Source organism: Muscardinus avellanarius (genome assembly GCF_963383645.1).
Source record: "Muscardinus avellanarius genome assembly, chromosome: 18".
In the NCBI taxonomy this organism is placed as follows: Eukaryota; Metazoa; Chordata; class Mammalia; order Rodentia; family Gliridae; genus Muscardinus; species Muscardinus avellanarius.
Window position 1 is genome coordinate 16,773,054 of NC_137804.1, and position 20,909 is coordinate 16,793,962.

Genomic DNA, 20,909 nt, shown 5'->3' on the forward strand with positions numbered 1-20,909 from the left:
TTTGACATTTTTCTTGTGTGTGTATTACTGATTAAATTAAAACTCTGAAAGAAGAAAAAAGGTTGACTCCAACAGTATGCAGTTTTGAATCCTTCCCTTCCCAGTGCCCTCCTGAGAAGATGGGCAAGGGCTGCAAGGTCGTGGTGTGCGGGCTGCTGTCTGTGGGGAAAACCGCGATTCTGGAGCAGCTCCTGTACGGGAATCACACTATTGGTAAGATTGTTTTTTATTAGGGTTTCTCTGAGTCCTGGGAGCTGGTAGAGGGCTTTATTGATCATGCTAAACTAAAATGGGTGACGGTACAGTAAAATGGGATAAGAGGAAAAGTAGGAGAGAGGAAAATCTTGATTTTATTATATCTCAATAGTGCTTGCCTTATAAGCAGGTAAGAAATGGCAGAGAGATATGAATATGTGAATGCCTTTGTACATTATACGGATTCCTGTGTACTTAACTTACATAAAAATGAATGACAGTCTAGGAATCGTGGACTCACTTCATGATAGCCAGGCATGGTGTACACGTGTTATCCCAGTACTTGGGAGGCTGAAACAGAAGGATCATAGATTCGAGGCCAGTCTCAGCAACTGAGTGAGACCTTGTTTCTAAATAAAAAAAATTAAATAGGGCTGGGGGTATGGCTCAGAGGTAGAATGTGCATCCTGTATCAAAAAAAAAAAAAAAAAAGTCAGGCATGGTGGCACACACCTGTAATCCCAGTACTTGGGAGGCTGAGACATGAGAGTCTCAGGTTTGCAGCCAGCCTCAGCAACTTAGTGAGGCTCTTGGCAACTTAGCAAGACCCTGTTTCCAAATAAGAAATAAAATAGGTCTGGGGGTATAGCCCAGAGGTAGAAGGGCCCTGGGTTCCATCCCCAGTACCACACACATACTCCAAAATAACCAAACACGGAATGAGCTCTCATTCTTACTGGAGACCTGACTTTCCAATACTGCGATATAGATAGGCTTTAAAAACAGAAGAAATTGGTGTTTGCTGCGCTATGATCTACTGAGCAGAACAGTTATGAAACATCTCCTGTGTGATGCAACGGCGGTGATACCTGTGCTCAGTGGAGGTGCAGAAGAAAGCATTTCTGGTTTCATGGAGGTCATGGTTTAGTAAGGAACGCAGATATCCCAGGTCAGAATGAAGCAGGACTTATGTAAGAGGAGGTAAGTAAATATAGCTCTCTCAAGCGTTATTTCTGGCAAGTAGCTTAGAGCACATTTGTAACTTTTAACCATTTTCATGACCTCTGCTTCTAGCTTCCCAAGATAATATTCAACAAACTATGTTAATTTTTTATGTTCATTATAATGCATTTCCCACTTATTATTTGGGTACTGAAAATGGAACCTAGCTCCGAGCTACACCCCCAGCCCTATTTTTTTCTTACTGTTTGTTTTGAAACAGGGTCTCACTGAGTTGCACAGGGCCTCCGCACTAAGTAGTAGCTGAGGCTGCCCGCAAACCAGGATCCTCCTGTCCCAGCCTCAAGAATACTGGGACTACAAGTGTGCGCCACCACACCCAGCTCGCATTTCCCATTTAATCTCAGCAAGATTTAAACCATGTATACTTAAAAGAGTTGGGATTATCATCATCATTATTATTATTTGGTACTGAGGATGGAAGTCAGGGACCTTCTATCTCCAAGCTACACTCCCAAAACTAGTTTTTCTATTTAGAAATGGGGTCTAAGTTACTGTGAGCCTCACTGAGGCTTGTTTTGAAACTGTGATCTCCTCTTTCAGCCTCTCAAATACTGGGATTACAAGTGTATGCCACCACACCCTGCTATTCTTTATTTTGAAACAGGGTCTAAGTTGTGTAGGGCCTCAGTAAATAGCCTAGGATGACTGTGAACCTGTGATCCTCCTGTATCAGCCTTCCCGCACTAAGATCTCAAGTGTGAGCCACCACACTTAGTAACTTTTATGGCCTCATCAAAAACATTCTTAAATGAAACTGGCTTTTTTAAACATTCCAAGTATAAAGCTGGGTGACACACACCTGTAATCTTAGTAGTTGGGAGTTGGAGGCCAGCCTCAGCAACTTTGAGAGGCCTATTTCCTTTTATTTTTTCTTTAGTATTGGGGAATGGAACCCAGGGGCATTCTGCCTCTGAGCCACACCCCAGCCCTTCTTTTATTCTTTATTTTCTTGTTGTTGTTGTTGTTGTTTTTTGGTGGTACTGGAGTTCCTGGAAGCCCTTTTATGTCCGGGCTACACTCCCAGACCTATTTTTAAAAAAATTTTTTTATTTGGAAACAGGGTCTCTTAAGCCAGTGAGGCTGGCTCCAAACCAGCGTGATCCTCCTGTCTCCGCCTCCCAAGCACAGGGATTATAAGTGTGCGCCACCACACCCGGCTTATTCTTTATTTGTGAAACGGGGTCTCACTAAGTTGCAGAGGGCCTGAGTAGCTGAGGGTGTCTGCGAACCAGGATCCTCCGGTCTCAGCCTCTCGAATGCTGGGATTACGAGCATGAGCCACCACGCCCGGCCCTATTTCCTTTTTGTGTGTGGTATTGAGAATTGAATCTAGGGGTGTTCTACTTTTGAACTATACCCCCAGCCCTATTTTATTTTTTAATGTGAAATAAGGTCTAAGTTGGTGAGGCTAGCTACAAGCCTGTGATCCTCCTATCTCAGCCTCCCAAGTACTAGGATTATAGAGATGCACTACCATGACCCATAAGACCCTGTTTCAAAATAAAAAAATAAAAGGACAGCCAGGCGTGATGGCACCCACATGTAATCCCCGCATTTGGGAGGCTGAGACAGGAGGATCATGCAGGTTCGAAGCCAGCCTCAGGTGGCTTTAGAGACCCTGTTTCTAAATAAAATATAGGTCTGGGAGTGAAGCCTGGAGGTAGAAGGACCCTGAGTTCCATCTCCAGTACCACCAAAAATAAATAAATAAACAAACAAACAAATAAATAAATGGATGGTCGGTCTCGGGGTGTAGCTTAGAGATAGAATGTCCCTGGGTTCAACCCCATTACCAAAAAAAAAAAAAAAGAAAAGAAAGTAACAGCAAATCTCATTACCATTACTAGCCAATATTTATTACTACGCTTATTTTAGAAGACATATTCTGTTGACTCACTATGAACAAATATGTTACTTTCTCAAGAAGTCAGCAGAGAGCCAGGAGTGATGGTGAATGCCTGTAATCTCATTATTTGGGAGGCTAGAAGCAGAAGGAGTGCAGGTTCACAGCCAGCCTCAGCAACTTAGTGAGACCCTGTTTCCAAATAATAAATTAGGGCTGAGGGGTGTAGCTCAGAGACAGAAAATCCCTGGCTCCATCCCCAGCACCACAGAATGAAAAAAAAAAAAAAAAAAAAAGTCAGTAAGGTAGAAATGTGCCAGGCCTTATAGCCAACGCTTGTAATCTCAGCATTTGGGAGGCATACACTGGAGGATCGTGGTTTGCGGCCAGCCTCAGCTACTTAGTGAGGCCCTTTGAAACTCAGTGAGACCCTGTTTCAAAAATAAAAAGACCTGCCAGGCGTGGTGGCGCACGCTTGTAATCCCCACACTTGGGAGGTGGAGACAGGAGGATCGCGCAGGTTCGAAGCCAGCCGCGCTGGCTTAAGAGACCCTGTTTCCAAATAAAAAAAAGTATAAAATAGTTCTGGGAGTGTAGCCTGGAGAAGGGTTTCCAGGAACCCCAGTACCACCAAACAAACAAACAAACAAACAAACAAACAAACAAACCAAAATACCAGCCAGGTGTGGTGGTGCATGCTTATAATCCCCATGCTTGGGAGGCTGAGACAGGAGGATCACACAGGTTCAAAGCCAGCCTCAGCTACTTAGTGAGGCTCTCAGCAACTTAGTGAGACCCTGTTTCCAAATAAAATATGAAATAGGTCTGGGAGTGTAGCCTGGAGGTTGAAAGCCCCTGGGTTCCACCCCAGTACCACTAAATAAATAAATATATATAAAAAAAATAAAAAGACAAAAATAGTGTTGGGGGTGTTGTTCAGAGGTAAATGCTTCTGAGTTCCGTCCCCAGTACCGCAAAAAAAAAAAAAAAAAGAGAAGGAGAAGAAGAAGAAGGCGGTGAAAGCCAAGCATGGTGGCACATACCTGTAATCCCAGCTTTAGGAGGCGGAAACTGAAACTGGAGGATCACTGGTTTAAGGCTAGCCTCAGAAAGTTAGCGAGAGCCTGTTTCAAAATAATAAGGGTTGGGGAGGTAGAATGTCTCTGGGTTCAATACAAAGTACCTCCCCCCCAAAAAGTGACTATTATATGTGGTAAAAATGAAACCTAGAAATCCAAAAATAGTGATTATCGTAGGTGATAAAAAGGAAACCTAGAAAGCCAATAAACAACAACAAAAAACAAACCATAACCACAAACCCCCACACTCGACACTGGTTTACGCAGTGATTTCTGTGACCCCAGGGATGGAGGAGTGCGAGACCATGGAGGACGTGTACACGGCGTCGGTGGAGACCGACCGTGGCGTCAGGGAGCAGCTGCACCTGTACGACACCAGGGGCCTGCAGGAGGGCGTGGAGCTGCCCAAGCATTACTTCTCGCTGGCCGATGGCTTTGTTCTTGTGTATAGTGTGAATAACCTTGAATCCTTCCAGCGGGTGGAGCTTCTGAAGAAGGAGATCGACAAGTTCAAAGACAAAAAGGAGGTGAGTGGACATGTTTTTATTTTTGGGGGGGACCTATTTCATATTTTTATCTGGAAACAGGGTCTCTTAAGCCAGCACGGCTGGCTTCGAAACTGCGCGATCCTCCTGTCTCCACCTCCCAAGTGTGGGGATTACAAGCGTGTGCCACCACGCCCGGCTAGTGAGTGGGCATGTTGGAAGTGCCAGGTGTGGCCAGGCGTGGGGGCGCAGGCCCATAATCCCGCTACTTGGGAGGCCCAGACAGGAGGATCGCAGGTCGAGGACAGCCTTACCAAGTACTGAGACTCTCATCAGCTAGCGAAACCTTGTTTCAAAATAAAATTAAAAGCTAAAATGGGGCTGAGGGTGTAGGTCGGAAATATAACACCCCTGGGTTTGATCCCCAATAAAACACACACACACCCCAAAAAGGTGAGTACTGAAAGTTCCCTTCTTGGCTGGCCATGGTGGCCTAGGATTGTAATCCCATTACTTGGAAGGCTGAGACAGGAGGATTGCAGGTTCACTGCCGGCCTCAGCTACTTAGCAAGACCTTGTTTCAAAATAAAGAATAAAAAATAGGGCTGGGAGTATAGCCCAGAGGTAGTAGAAGGGTTTCCAGGAACCCCAGTACCACAAGAAAAAAGAAAGAAAGAAAGAAAGAAAGAAAGAAAGAAAGAAAGAAAGAAAGAAAGAAGGAAGGAAGGAAGGAAAGGGCTGGGGGAGTATCTTGGAAGTAGAATGCCCCTGGGGGCATTCTATTAGTACTGGGGGGGGGGGAAATCCCCTTCTTGCTTGTTTCCCATCTAAATAGATAGATTTTGAGCATCCTACAGATTCCCCTACCTGGCCTCCCGAAGTTGAAAGAATGGTAAACATTCATATATTTTTCTTTTGGCACTGGGGATTGTGGTACAGGAAACTGAACCCAGGGGTGTTCTACCTTTGAGCTACATACCCAGCCGTATTTTATTTTATGTTTCTTTTTATGCTTTTATTGGTGCATTATGGTCTCACATCATAATGTAGATCACGCTGACTGTTTTTGAAAAGGGGTCTAAGTTGCAGAGGGCCTCGCCAAGTTGCTGGGGCTGGCTGTGAACTGCGGTCCTTCTGTGTCTCCAGTACTGGGATTACAAGGAAACCCAGAGGTTTATTTGAGACACTTTTACTCCAGGGTTAGTCACACTGCAAAATATTAGAGGTATGCCACCTTTTTCAAATGCAAAAAAAAAAAAAATGTCAATTTTTAGAAGGATGGATTCGGGGGCCTGGCTCACTCAGTACTAGGGATTGAACCCAGCACCTTGTGCAAGGCTAGGCAGATGCTTGGTATTCACACGCTTGGTATGTATATCTCAGTTTTCTCAGCTTATTTTTCTCAGTTTCCGTATGTATCAGAGTAAGAGTCCTTTTTTTCAGATGGTTACTGTGAGACTTTAAGAAGCTTATTAAGCCGGGAGTAGTGATTCATACCTGTAATCTCAGTACTTGGCAGGGTGAGACAGGAGGACTGAAGGTTGACAGCCAGCCTCAGCAACTTAGTGAGAGCCTTGAATTTCAAAGTAAAAAAATAAAATAGGGCTGGGGGTGTACCTCAGGTAAAATGCCTAGCAACGCAACACACACACACACACACACACACACACAGTATTAAGCTGGCCATGGTGACACACACCTGTAACTTAAGTATTTGGGAGGCAGAGACAAGGAGTCCAGGTTTTCAAGGGCAGTCATAGCAATTAAATAGCAATTAAAAAGAAAAAAAAAATTTAAAGGGCAGGGGTATAGCTTGGAGTAGAATGCCCCTGGATTTCATTCCCAGTCCCCAAACTAAATACATGAGCTAATAAGATGGGGTATGCCTGTAATCCCAGTACTTGGGAGACTGAGGTAGGAGTTTCAGAGGTTTAAGGACAGCCTTTGCAAGACCTTCAGCAGCTTAGTGAGACAAAGGGCTAGGGGTGAAGCTCGAGGGAGGCCCTCACCAGGTTCACCCCTAGTACTGCAAAACACAAAATAAAAAGGGCTGGGATGTAACTTGGAGGTAGAACGCCCCTGGGTTCCATTCCTAACACCCTCTACTTGCCCCCCCCCCACACACACTAAAAAACCCTAAGTACATGAAACGCATAAATGAAATTGGTGCTTCCAAGCCGGGCATGGTGGCGCACACTTCCCATCCCAGCACTCGGAAGGAGCGTGGTTCACGGACAGCCTCAGCTACTTAGTGAGACCCTTTGCAACTCAGTGAGACCCTGTTTCAACATAAAGAATAAAATATAGGGCTGGGGGTGTAGCTCGGAGGTAGAATGCTCCAGGGTTCAATCCCCAGTACCGCAAAAGTGGAGCAGAGCGGGGAGCGAGGGCACCACGCTCTCTGTCAGGTGACACGCGGGTGTGTCCGCCTTCCTAATGGGCTGACTCAGTGGAGGAGCGCTGGTGCACGGGCTCCGCACAGCAGTGAGCCAGACACAGGAGGTATTGGCTTTCACTTTTTTATTATTTTATTTTATTTTTTTGGCGGGCGCAGTACTTGGGATGGCCAGGGACATTCTACTCCAAGCTATACCTCCAGCCCTATTTTTTATTCTTTATTTTGAAACAAGGTCTCACTAAGTTGCAGAGGGCCTAAGTAGCTGTCACTGGCCACAAACCTGTGATCTGGCAGCCAAACCGAAACCTTTGGTGTTGGGCAAAGAAATCATCTGTGGCTTAAGCTGTGTTTATTAATTAGCTTTCATGTTTTTTTTTTAATTGAAGAGGTAATGTTTGCTTATGTCTCAGAAAGTGGCAATGGTATGTAAAGAGACTCTTGCTGTTGTCTGCAGCCCCAGGATCCTGTACCACAGGGGCAGTGGAGTTACCAGAGAATGCGTGCCTAGGGTCTGCCCACGGCCCTGGTTCCATTAAGAAAAGATCTTGTACCTCAAACATGCACTTTAAGTATTTTACCTCTCTACTAGTTTGGGGGCATCCTTCCAACTTTTTTAAAATAATAATAATATAAGCAAGAAAAGAGGAGATAAGAGTATAGTTCAGCCCTAGAGCCCTCCCAGGTTGAATCCTTAGTACCACAGGAGGGGAAAATATATAATAAAATAGGACTGTAGTTAAAAAAATGTTTAACTTTGCCAGGCATAGCGGCCCATGCCTGTAATCCCAGTACTTGGAAGGATGAGACAGGAAGATTGCAGGTTAGAAGCCAGCCTCAGCAACTTAGTGTGACTCTATTTCCAAATAAAAGCTAAAATACAGCTGGGGGTGTAACCTGGACCTATTTTTTAACTTTTTTATGTGGAAACAGGGTCTGTTAAGCCAGTGCGGCTGGCTCCGAACCAGCGCGATCCTCCTCTCTCCGCCTCCCAAGAGCCCGGCTGAGCATATTTGTATTTTTAACAAAACGCATTCGGGAAGGAGTCTGGTCACCTCTGAGCATTGTATTTAACAAGGCAGTTTGTTAAGTGAAGTTTTCCTGTTTATTAAAACTGAGGCTGACCAATCCTAGCATCATCATTTTAACCCATTTTCCTTTAGGTCACAATCGTCGTGCTTGGAAACAAAATCGACCTTTCGGAGCAGAGACAAGTGGACGCTGAGGTGGCCCAGCAGTGGGCAAAGAGCGAGAGGGTGAGGCTGTGGGAGGTGACCGTCACCGACCGCAGGACCCTGCTGGAGCCCTTCACGCTGCTGGCCAGCAAGCTCTCCCAGCCGCAGAGCAGGTCCAGCTTCCCTCTGCCTGGGAGGAAGAACAAAGGCAACTCGAGCTCGGAGAGCTGAGCCGCCGCCTCCGCGTGGGGAGAGGTGTTTAACAGAGGCCACTGGAGCTTCCTTCCGTCCTATGGAAACCCCCAAGGACGTGATCTAACGCACTTCAAATTATTTGGACTAAGCTTATTATTGCCTGATAGGAAATATAATCTCATTGTTTGAAACCCGTCCCTGAAATCAGTGCCAATGCTATTAATGTTGTATTTGCCAAAAGAGTAAAATAAACTCTGGATAGTATACAAACGCACCATGTGTAATCCCTCCAGTCTTCACACACATACTCTGTAACTTTATGTATCTATTTATTTGTTGGTACTGGTGATTGAACCCAAGGACATTTACCTCATAGCTACATGCCCGGCCCTTTTTCCTGCTTTATTTCGTCATGGTCTCACTAGGCTGCTCAGAGTTTCATGTTGTTGAAGCTGTTCTTAAACATGCTATTCTCCTGTCTCGGCCTCTCAAGTACTGGGATTGCAGGTGTGAGCCACCGGAACATTGTAAAAAGGTTCTTTAACTGAGTATAGTGGCACATGCTTGTAATCCCAGTACTTAGGAGGCCGAGACACGAGGATTACAGGTTGAAGGCCAGCCTCAGTAGGTTAGTGAGACCATTTTTAAATAAAATAGGTCTGGGATGTATGTCAGAGGTAGAACGCCCCTGCCTTAAACCCCCAGCACCACACATACAAACATAATTTCTCATCACAAACATATTGGGGGGGTGGGTGTCAAGAAATTGCTGGGTATTTAGTCACCTCGTCTTCCCTTCCAGTTACCTATTTCTAGCTTTTCCCCTCTACATATTTCACATGAGTACCTGCAGTCTGCTTTTCTCCACAGCTTACATCTGCATCAATACCAGAGTTAACCAAATTCTTTTAAAATGCTGTAAATGAACGCACGCGCGTCTCTGGAGGACACCGCAGCGGCAGGACTGCCCTGGAAGGCGGCCGGGCCAGTCCATGCACAGCAGGACCTGCTCTTCTGTACTTGCTACCTATCAGCTGTAAATTAGAACTGCCATAAGCCACGCGTGGTGGCGCACGCTTGTCATCCCAGCATTCGGGAGGCTGAGACCGGAGGATCACAGTTCGCAGACAGCCTCAGCTAATTAGTGAGGCCCTCCACAACTTAGTGAGACCCTGTTTCAAAATAAAGAATAAAAAATAGGACTGGGGATGTAGCTCAGAGATAGAATGCTCCTGGGTTCCATCCCCAGGACCTCAAAGAACAGAGAATTGCCTTTAAAAAGATGCACTGGAGGAGCCGGGCGCGGCGGCGCACGCTTGTAATCCCAGCATTCGGGAGGCTGAGACCTGGAGGATCGCGGTTCGTGGACAGCCTCAGCTACTTAGTGAGGCCCTCTGCAACTCAGTGAGACCCGGTTTCAAAATAAAGAATAAAAAATAGGGCAGGGGGTGTAGCCCGGAGGTCAAATGCCTCTCGGTTCCATCCCCAGACCCGCAAAAAAAAAAAAAAAGACGCACTGGAGTTTAACTTTGAGACTTAGGTGGGTTAAATTCTTTACCTCGTCTAAGACGCTCCCAATCTAGTGTGTAAATGAGAGTCCTGGTGCTAAGGAGGGTAAATGATACCTACTCGTTAAATATGCATCAAGTTGTTCCAGAAGCCAAGAACCTGCAAGCTACACCCAAAAGGCAAGAGACAGCAAGTGAGCACAGTGGCCGGTGGTGGTCTTCATGTTTATTAGCACAGTAACGAATGCAGACGTGAGAAGTCTACAACACAGAGCCGATGCGCCGGGCGATCCTGCCCCCGCCGGACAGTTAACGGCTTAAGGTATTTCACTACAGGTTCTCACAAGCCTGACCCAAACTTCAAGGTCTGTGTGCATATCAAATAAAATACACGGACTACTGATTTCCTACAGGTGTCTTAGAGCCACGTGTGCATTTTATATATATGAGATGACAGTCTCCAGAAACTGCTGGATAGCGATGCTCCCTTCCAAGAAGGGAGAACAAATCCCAATTTTTTTAAACAAAAATGTAGTCTTAGAAGGACTTCACGTAAACGGCCACGTGTGCAACCTGTACTAACTCAGGCTGTTTTAAAACGTCAGACTACCAGCAGTTGAACCCAAATGTCTACAGTACATTCTTTTCTTCCTATCTTCCGGCTAATACTGCAGAACTAGTGAAAGTTTTAAAAAGTTGCTATTACCAATTTTGTCTACTGTAGCAAGATACCTTAAGTTACAACAAAATCTTAGGAAATAAGACTGAATAATATCTGTTATAGAAATACCCTACTCTTTACCAGCTCCCACCCTCCCCCACCCCTTCAAAATCATAAGCAGCTCTCTTCTGTGACAGACAAATAACGTACGAAGTGTGGAAACTCAATCTATGTAGCGTATCTCTTGGTCCACTGTCTGGCCGTCCTGTCATGCTCTGCTCTGTTGGTCATGTACTGAGTGGCAATGCTCCCCACCAAAGGGTCAGCTGCAAGAAGAAAACGCACATTACTTTGTAGTAAGGACACCTGGAAGTCAGCAAATTGGCCTGGGCAGAAAGGCACAAAGTGTCCGCGGTCACACCCCATCTCTGAAGTGTCATTCTGGGAGTTTTTCCTTCCGCTCTATAGAAAGCATATTAGAGGGAGGGGGTTTCACCAAAAGGGGCCTGGCTTTCCTGCCTTGCTCCATTTATCTCTCAACAAGTAACGCCCAATTGGTGTTTCTTTGCTCCCTGTGTGTGAAGCTAAGTTAGGTCAGCAGTCTGGACCTTCAAGGCCCCACGTGACCCGCGCACACGGCTGCGCTCCTGAGAGCTCGGCCCGGGCACGGGGGACCGAGAGCGCGGGAGGGTCCTCAGGCACCGGGGCTATGCGAGACACCATTTACTTCCGTGCTGTGTCTACAAAGAGCCAGGTTGGTGGGTCAAAACCTGGGCCAACAATTAAATACCTATTGATAAGATTTTGTTTTCAATGCAACACTAAATTTATATTTGGCAAAGCCAGAAAAAAAGGACTTTTTAAAAGAAAAGGAAATGAGCTGGGTGCGGCAGTGCGTGCCTGTATTTGAGCAGTGAGAAGCCGAGGCGTGAGGATCTCAGCCAACCTCAGCTACTTACGCCCTCCAAAATATTTATTTTGTTTCAAAATAAAGGCTAAAAAGCAAGGCTGAGGTTGTAGAAGCAGAATGTCCCCTGGGTGGGTGGGAAAGGAAGGGAGGGAGGGAGGGAGGGAGGGAGGGAGGGAGGGAGGGAAATAAGCTGGGTGTGGTAGTGCTCGCCTATAATCCCAACACTTAGAAGGCTAAGACAGGAGGATCATAGGTTTGAGGACAGTCCTAGCAAGTAGTGAGACTTTCATCAACCTAGCAAGACCCTGTTTCAAAATAAAAATTAAAAATGGGGCCAGGGAGCTGGGTGTGGTGGCACATGCTTGTAACCCCAGCATTTGGGAGGCTGAGACAGGAGGATCTGGGTTTGTGGCCCAACTCAGCTACTTAGGCCTTTTGCAACTCAGTGAGACCCTGTTTCAAAATAAAGAAGAGGGCTAGGAGTGTAGCTCAGAGGTAGAATGCCCCTGGGTTCCATCCCAAGTACCACAGAAGAGGGGGCGGGTGTGCTGGGCTGTAGCTTGGAGGTAGAATGCCTCTGGATTCAATCCCCAGCACCACAAAAGGGGGCAGGCTGGGGGTGTAGCTTGGAGGTAGAATGCCTCTGGCTTCAGTCCTGAGCACCCCAACATAAATAAGAATGACGTCCCAGCAAAATCCCGAATCAATAATTACTAAATATTTAGCAAAAAAAGACCATTTTCCAGTTGCTACCACCACCTAGCACACGGTGAGCCCAGCAGGTTAGGCAAACCTAACCTGCATTTAGAGAAGGCAAGTTGTTTTAGAAGAAAGCCATGTGGAGAATAAAATAATGCAACGCATAAAAGAGGCAGAGTCATTACAAATGTCAAAACCTACGGCACACGCATGGAAACTAGTCTTCAGAACACATCCACTAACAGTGAAGCTGAGGCCTTTTTCAACTGGAGGATTAAACTTCTCGATTAGCACTTCCTCTGACAGCTAGTGGAAGAATAAACTGCACCTTTAGAAAATCTTCGTGTATGTGTGAAAAGGCACAGAACGCCGAAGCCTCACCAGGGTTGCAGTCCGTGAGGAGCGAGCAGATGGACAGCAGGACCTTCGACACGGTCAGGGCCGGGCTCCAGTTGTCCTTCAGGATGTCCAGGCAGATCACTCCTTGGCTGTTGATATTACAGTGATAGATCCTTGTCCGGAAGGTGACCTAGAAAAATAAGGCCGTATCAAACAGTATTCAAGCAGACTTTTTACTAAAAACACACTTCCTGATATTTAATTCTATTATTATTATTATTATTATTATTATTATTATTTTTTTTTTGGTGTGGTACTGGGGATGGAATCCAGGGGCCTTCTGCCTCTGGGCTACACTCCCAGCCCTATTTTATATTTTATTTGGAAACAGGGTCTCTTAAGCCAGCTGACACTGGCCTCGAACCTGCGCGATCCTCCTGTCTCAGCCTCCCAAGCGCGGGGATTACAAGCGTGTGCCACCACGCCTGGCTCCGATATATAATTTAGAAGGTGAATAAAATAAAGTTAAGCGCCGACGCACTGGGCGAGATATTAATCAATCTGAGGTTACAGAGTGCTCATGACACCACCTCAGAGACTGTCGGTTTTATTTTAAAGCAATGTTCACGGGCAAAGGCCAAGGAAGCACAGAACATTCATAATTTATCTTTAGCAGCTTTAATGTTTTCTAGCAACATTTCCAGGTTTGAATAGGTAATTATTTGCTGACCTCTTGTGTTAGCTGATAGTAACTACACTGCTTTGAAATAAACTCAGAATGGTAAATACTGAGAACCATGAATCACCCTAAGTCCTCCTTAGAAAGAAGAAAATAATGGCCGCACCAAATAGGCTGTACAAAATTAGAAGAGAGAGGTCCCTGCCATTTCTGACCTGTGCGTGAAATCCAGGTGTTACAGAAATTTACTAAAACGGCACGTCTGAAGAGCCAGCACTGCACAGAACACAAGCCACTTGAACATGAGTTATTTGGTTTGGTTTCCTGGTTTTTGTGAAATACTCTGAAAAGTAAAAATCCCCTATAACTTTACCAATCTTTTCAAAACTGACCAACCTTCCTTATTGCTGTAATTGTACTTACGCCTAGCAGTCTACCTGATTCCCAAGAAGAGGTTCTGACAGCGCGGGGGAGGAGTATCAGGCTGTTACGAGGTCTGGATAACCCCTCTGAGGCCACGGGACCACAGGAGCAGAGCCCAAGGCTTGAACCTAGGACAGTCTCTAGGATTTCAGCACATGGATTTTTCTTTTCTTTTTTTTTTTTTGTGGGTCTGGGGATGGAACCCAGGGGCCTTCGACCTCCAAGCTACACCCCCTGCTCTATTTTTTTATTCTTTATTTTGAAACTGGGTCTCACTGAGTTGCAGAGGACCTCACTAAGTAGCTGAGGCTGTCCCCGAACCGCGATCCTCCGGTCTCGGCCTCCCAAATGCTGGGATTACAAGCGTGCGCCACCACGCCTGGCTTACATGGATGTTTTGATACTTTTTACTGTTCATAAACTGTTTATTGTGGAAAATGAAACTCATTCTTGGTTGCTAATATTGCTACCAATAGTACAATTTTAAGCACTTACCGCCAGAGGCAAAGTCAACCCAAAGACGACTTTGGTATCTTAAAATACAGTACAATTCACTAGGACACAACAGAAATCTAGTTTTGTGATTCAAAATTAGAAAGCCAGCGGGGCGTGGGGGCGCACGCTTGTAATCCCAGCATTAGGGAAGCTGAGACCGGAGGATCACGGTTCACAGACGAGGCCCTTCCCAAGTCAGTAAGACTCTGTTTCAAAAATAAAAAGAGTAAAAATACAGGGTTGGGGGTATAGCTCGGAGGCACAAAACCCCTGGGTTCCATCCCCAGTACCACAAAAAAAAAAAAAAAAAAAAAAAAAAAAAAAAAAAGGCAAGCCTCATCTCTCTAGTAGGAATTAGTAAATCTGAACAGAGATTTACTAACAGGCATTTCTTACCTTTGGAGGCTTGAAAGGATATTCTGGTGTGAAAGTAATATCAAGGAAGAACACGCCACCTTCATACACAGACCCTGGAGGCCCTAGGATGGTCGATCTCCACTCGTAGATGTTATCGCCTTTGGGACCAGCACTGTGGAAGAACACAGGAGGTGAGTGGATGGGGCACAAAGCCTAACCTTACATGGTCTCAAAAAGACTAAATAACCACCTCTTCTTATTTTTATGTTTTTGTGGTACTGGGGATTGAACCCGGGGACATTCTACCTCCAAGCTACATACTCCAGCCCAACTTTATTTTTTGTTTTGAAAAAAAAAAAAAAAAAGGGGTCTTGCTAGGTTGATGAGAACCTCACTACTTGCTGAAGCTGGCCTTGAACCTGCGATCCTCCTGTCTCAGCCTCCCAAGTGCTGGCATTACACGCGTGCACCACCACACCCCACTATTGAAACAATCACTTCCTTTTCTCTTTCTGTTCATGTGTGGATTCTTTTCACCAAGTATCTTCCAGACAGAATCTAGTGCAGAACGGGAACAGGCTCATCCTCCATCAAATAAATTGGGATGATAAAAGAATGTTAAGTCAAACTGGGAAGGTGGTGCATGCCTATAATATCCCAGTACTTGAGATGCTGAGACAGGAAAATCACAGGTTCAAGGCCAGTCTCAACAACTTAGCAAGACCATTTCAAAATAAAAATTTTGAATGAAAATAAAAAAGTTTTAATGGCTGGGGTATGCTCAGGGGTAGAATGTCCCAGATTCAATCCCCAGCCCCTCCTCCCAAAAAGTCGAGTCCATTCTAAGCCTACTAGCTGTCACTGGGCAAGAAACTTTCTGCAACTCTCACACCTCTTCCTGACATACACACACACACACACACAAGTAAACAGTATCTTTTTTTTTCTTTTCTTTTTTTTCCCTGAGGGTGTGGGGATGAAACCCAGGGGCACTCTACCTCTGAGCTACACCCTCTGCCTTATTTTTTATTCATTTTGAAACAGGGTCACACTAAGTTGCAGAGGGCCTCACTAAGTTGCAGAGGGCCTCACTAAGTAGCTGAGGCTGGCTTCGAACCTGTGTGATCCTCCTGTCTCAGCCTCCTGAATGCTGGGATTACAAGGGTGCGCCACCACGCCAGGCTTATTTCTAATTTTTGAAACAGGGTCTCACTAAGTTACTGAGGTTGGTCTCAAACCTGTGACTGTTGTCTCTGCCTCCCAAGTAGTGGGATTATAGGCATGTGTCATCACACCAGGCTTATCAACAAAAATTTAAAATACTCTGCAACTTAGTAAGACCTTATTTAAAAATATGGAATAAAAAATATGGAGGTAGAATGTCCCTGGGTTCCATCCCCAGTACTAAACACACACACACACACACACACACACACACACACACACACACACACACACCACTCTACCCTCCAATTTCAAAACCCATGATGAGCTTAGTAAACTCGCACAAATGATTGAATGGAGTATTATGGTACTGAGGAGAGAGAAAAAGACAAAATTTGGGAAATGGTCCTGGTTACTGATGTAGGGACCTAGCCTACAGATTCCATCCCTCAAACCTTAACTGTTAACAGCTGCTAAAGAACAATGAAGTGTGTCAGGTGAACAACAGGATCTGCACTTGGGGATGGGAGGCTCCAAAACCTGGTCAGCACAGGCAGCTCGACAGAGCGGGCAAAGCTGCTCCTCTACACAAATATGCGGCGTGAGCTGGGTTTTTGCCAACACTTACTGAATGCTCAGGTCCTAAGGCAGAAAGCTAAATATCAAGGGTTTTGAAACTGAACCGAGAAACTCTGTCTTCAAGAGGCCCTCTGCTAACTGGTAAAATGAGATTCAAGACCAGCTTCAGGCCGAGCATGGTGGCGCATGCTTGTAATCCCTGCGCTTGGGAGGCTGAGACAGGAGGATCGTGCAGGTTCGAAGCCAGCCTCAGCTACTTGGTGAGGCTCTCAGCCACTTAGTGAGACCCTGTTTCCAAATAAATATAAAATAGGACTGGGAGTGTAGCCTCGAGGCAGAAAAGCCCTTGGATTCCACCCTCAGTACCACACACACACACACACACACACACACACAAGACCAGCTTCAGCAACCTAGCCAGGCTATCAATGGGGTGGGGTGTAGCTCTAAGGTAAAACAAACACAAACGTGCATGTGTGCATGCACACGCACACACAGTTTGAGTCTTTCATTTAAGAGAGAAAGAGGAACAGAGGAGAAGAGAAAGCCTATGACTCTATTCTCCTTAAACCTACCGTATAATTTCCTTTCAGTCTGAAATTTAGGGTGGGAGAAGCAACAGAAATAGAGACAAGAATGAAACTATTAGAGAAAATAAGACGGAGAAGAAACATCCAACTGCATTCTTAAAAGAGGGGGAAAGAGCCAGGCGCGGTGACGCATACTTGTCATCCCAGCACTTGGGAGGCTGAGGCAGTAGGACCGCGCAGGTTCGAAGCCAGCCTCAGCTACTTAGTGAGGCTCTGTTTCCAAATAAAGTATAAAATAGGTCTGGGAGTCTACAGCTTGGAGGTAGAAAAGCCCCTGAGTTCCATCCCCAGTACCACCACCACAAAAAAAAAAAAAAAAAAAAAAAGAAGAAGAAGAAGAAGAAGAAGGGGGAAGCCAGGCGTGGTGGCTCACGGAGTACTTGGGAGACAGGAGAATCGCAAGTTCACGGCTAGCCTCTGCAACTTAATGAGGTAGTTTCAACCCCTAGTACCACTAAATAATGAACGAATGTGTTCCATCCATACACACACACACACACACACACACACTCCCTCTCTCTCTCTCTCTCTCTCTCTCTCTCTCTCTCCCTCCCTCCCTCCCTCCCTCCCTCTCTCCCTCCACCTCTCTCTCCCCCAAACTGGGCTGGGCTCAGATGTTAACCTGAGGCCTTAAACCCTGAGCAAGTCACTGAAACCCTAAACCTGGCCTCATGCCACCTGCCCCTAAGGGATGTCTTAGGAATTCCTAAGATAGAGAAGCTCAGGGATCCCAGGCATTCGGCTGCGAAAAGCTTGTTTTAGATCAGATGCATGTGGAGAGAGGCTGTGCGACATTATCTACACTCTGAAGTCCGTTTACTTTGTGCTTAAAAAAGCGACTTCCTGCTTTTCTATGACACCTGAGCCTACTTTTCACAAGATAGGTTCTTTTTTTGTGGTACTGAGGATGCAACCCAGAGGCCTCCTGCCTCCAAGCGACACCTTCAGCCCTGTTTTATTTTGAATCAGGGTCTGTAGGCTGATGCGCCTCTCCACTTGCTGAGGCTGTCCCAGTGGGGTAATGGGGGTAATGAGATCCTAAAGGTAGAAGGGCCCCACCACACAGAGCTCTTTAGCTTTTTTCCTGGCTGGATGGTACAGAAACAAGACAGCTGCCTGGAAACTAAGCAGCCAGTTCCTTGCCAGACACTGAGGTCGCCAGCACCTTGATCTTAGATTTTCTAATAAAAAAAAATATATTTTTAATAGAGTACCCAGGGGCATGTACCTCTGAGCCAGCCCATATTGTTTTTTATTTTGAAATAGGGTCTCACTACGTTGCTGAAGGACTTGGCTAAGTTGCTGAGGCTGGCCATGAACCTGGGACCCTCCTTTCAGCCTCCCAAGTACTGGGATTATAGACATGCGTCACCACGCAGGCTGGAGAAAGAAGTTTCTGTCGCTTCTAATCTTCCTTCATGTATCTAGATGTAAGTTTTGTTTTGCTATTGAGGATTGAACCCGGCGTTCTACCTGTGAGCCATACCCCCAGCCCTTCTTAACTTTTTGTTACAAACAGGGTCTTCCTATGTCGCTGAGGCTGGCCTTGAGCCTTCGCTCCTCCCGTCTCAGACTCCCAAATCCTGGGGTTACAGGTGTGCACTGCCACACCTGGCTCATGTGCATATTCTTAATCAAGTAATAATAAAAATATTATGTTACAGGGCCCCCTTTTTTAAGTTCTCACTGGGGAAGGATCTACTGGCTGCAGAAAGTGGGCACAGACCTATGGGACGGGTGCAAGTGGTTACAGCTTTCAGGCGGCAGCAGGTCCAGGAGAACTGGGAAGCAGAGGCTGTGAGGTGGGCTGGGGATGGTTCAAACACCTGCCTGTTGCCTGACAAAATGGCCGCCTAGGCTTACTCAGGTCAGGAAGTATGCTTTTAGCTTCCGCCCCTCCCTTTAATAGGAGATAATTTGGGTTCCACAATAAGAACTACAACTTCAGGCCAGGCACAGTGGCACAGCCTGAAAGCCCAGGACTTGGGAGGCTGCAGAGGAGGACGGAGGTTCCAGGCCAGGGTGTGGCAACTCAGAGAGACCCTGTTTCAAAATAAAAAACAGGGATGAGGCGGAGCTCAGACATAGGATGCCCCAGGGTTCAATCCCAGGGGCAACAAACAAACAAACAAACAAACAACAAAACCCACTGGCTGAAGGAAATACTTAAAAATCATGGGATTAAGTAATCAGTCTGAATGATGATAGCATGGAAGCCCTCCACTGGAAAAAGGGGTTGAAATTAAGGTATTAAGGAATGACAGGAACAAAGATATGATACATTGCTTGAAACCTACCCCGGGCTCATCTGGACACTTGCTCTGTCTGGGATGCTCAAAACTAGGTTTTCTCAGTTTTGTATGGCATTATTTTTTTGTGGGGGGGTGAGAGGTGGAACCCAGGGGCATTTGACCTCCGAGCTATACCCCCTGCCCTACTTTTTATTATTTTGAAGCAGGGTCTCACTAAGTAGCTGAGGCTGTCCAAAAACTGCGATCCTCTTGTCTCAGCCTCCCTATTGCTGGGATTACAAGCGTGCGCCACCACACCCGGCTTTGTATAGTACTATTTTTAAAAAAACAGTCCTGTAGTTAAAGCACCAATGGGGTTATAGAAAGTATACTAAGTATACTGAGACTGTACTTCCCTCTTTTTAAACCCACTTATCTCTGTTTGGTTGACTTTTAACTGTGATCAGAGTTTGTGAAGCCCTGACTGAGAAGATGGAAACTGGCTATGCTTTTTCTCTTTCTTTCTTTCTTTCTTTCTTTCTTTCTTTCTTTCTTTCTTTCTTCCTTCCTTCCTTTCTCTCTCTCTCTCTCTCTCCCTCCCTCCCTCCCTCCCTCCCTCCCCCTCTCTCTTTCTTTCTATGCTTTTTCCCTTCCTCCCTTCCTCCCTTCCTTCCTCTTTCTTTTTCTTTCTTTCTTTCTTTTTTTTTCTTGCAGTACTGGGGATGGAACCTAGGGGCAGTCTACCTCTGAGTTCCACCCTCGTCCCATCTTCCACTCTTTACTTTGAAATAGGGTCTCACAAAGTTGTAAAGGGCCTCACCAAGTAGTAGCCGATGCTGTCTGCAAACCAAGATCCTCCCAAGGCTGGGATTACAAGCGTGGGCTATCATGCCCGGCTAGCCTTTTCATTTTCTTGAACAGAGATTTAAAATCTGCTTGTAGTCGGGCGTGGTGGCGCACGCTTGTAATCCCCGCGCCTGGGAGGCTGAGACAGGAGGATCGCGCAGGTTCGAAGCCAGCCTCAGCTGGTTTAAGAGACCCTGTTTCCAAATAAAATATAAAATAGATCTGGGAGTGTAGCCCGGAGGTAGAAGGCCCCTGGGTTCCATCCCCAGTACCACCAAAAAAACAAACCAAAAAAACAAAGAAAAAAACAAAAAAATCTGCTTGTAACCCAAACACTTTTTTTTTTTTTTTTTTGCATATTAGAGATTGAACCCAGGGACATATTCTACTTCACTACACCTCCAGTCCAGCCCTACTTTTTACTGTGTGTGTGTGTATGTCACTAGGGATTGAACCCAGAGGCATTTTACCTCTGAGCTAGGTCTCCAGCCCACAGTTTTATTTCTTATTTGGAAACAGGGTCTCACTAAGCTGCAGAGGGCCTTGCTAAGCTGTTGAGGCTGGCTTCAAATCTGCGATCCTCCTGTTGTGGCCTCCCAAGTACAAGATTGTAAGTGTGCACCACCACACCTGGCTTTTTGAAACACGGTCTCAGCAAGTAGATGAGGCCGGCCATAAATGTGCAATCCTCCTGTCTCAGCCTCCCAAGTACTGGAATTACAAGTGTGTACCCAAACACATAATACATAAAACTTTTTTATGAGGCAAAAAAATGTTTGTTTTTCCCTCTTAGTCAAAACAAATACTGCTACGGCATAATTTTAAGAGAAATGATAGTTGTCTCTACTTTTGACAAATACTATCTTTTTTTTTTTTTTTTTTTTTTTGGTGGTACTGGGGTTCCTGGAAGCCCTTCTACCTCCGGGCTACACTCCCAGACCTATTTTATATTTTTGAAACAGGGTCTCTTAAGCCAGCACCGCTGGCTTCGAACCTGCACGATCCTCCTGTCTCCGCCTCCCAAGCGCGGGGATTACA

The 20,909-nt window shown here is 45.8% G+C and overlaps 2 protein-coding genes across 3 annotated transcripts in view; one reads left to right on the forward strand and one right to left on the reverse strand.

Moving 5' to 3' along the window:
- Positions 1-119: 119 nt before the first annotated feature.
- NKIRAS1 (NFKB inhibitor interacting Ras like 1) lies at positions 120-8,426 on the forward strand (the record flags this gene model as incomplete). The annotated part of the gene is made up of 3 exons (XM_080715346.1): positions 120-213; positions 4,426-4,667; positions 8,184-8,426. 3 exons carry the CDS (start codon positions 120-122, stop codon positions 8,424-8,426), a joined length of 579 nt encoding a protein of 192 aa, XP_080571472.1.
- A 2,361-nt stretch (positions 8,427-10,787) lies between these two features.
- The window catches only part of LOC308276452 (ubiquitin-conjugating enzyme E2 E2), a gene marked incomplete at both ends in the record, with an annotated part of 621,585 nt that continues 611,463 nt past the window's right edge, over positions 10,788-20,909 (reverse strand). For both annotated transcript variants that reach the window (XM_080715233.1, XM_080715231.1), the window contains 3 exons: positions 10,788-10,885; positions 12,550-12,697; positions 14,501-14,633. In XM_080715233.1, coding sequence (XP_080571359.1) covers positions 10,788-10,885; positions 12,550-12,697; positions 14,501-14,633 — 379 coding nt within the window. The remainder of the gene's footprint in view (positions 10,886-12,549; positions 12,698-14,500; positions 14,634-20,909) is intronic.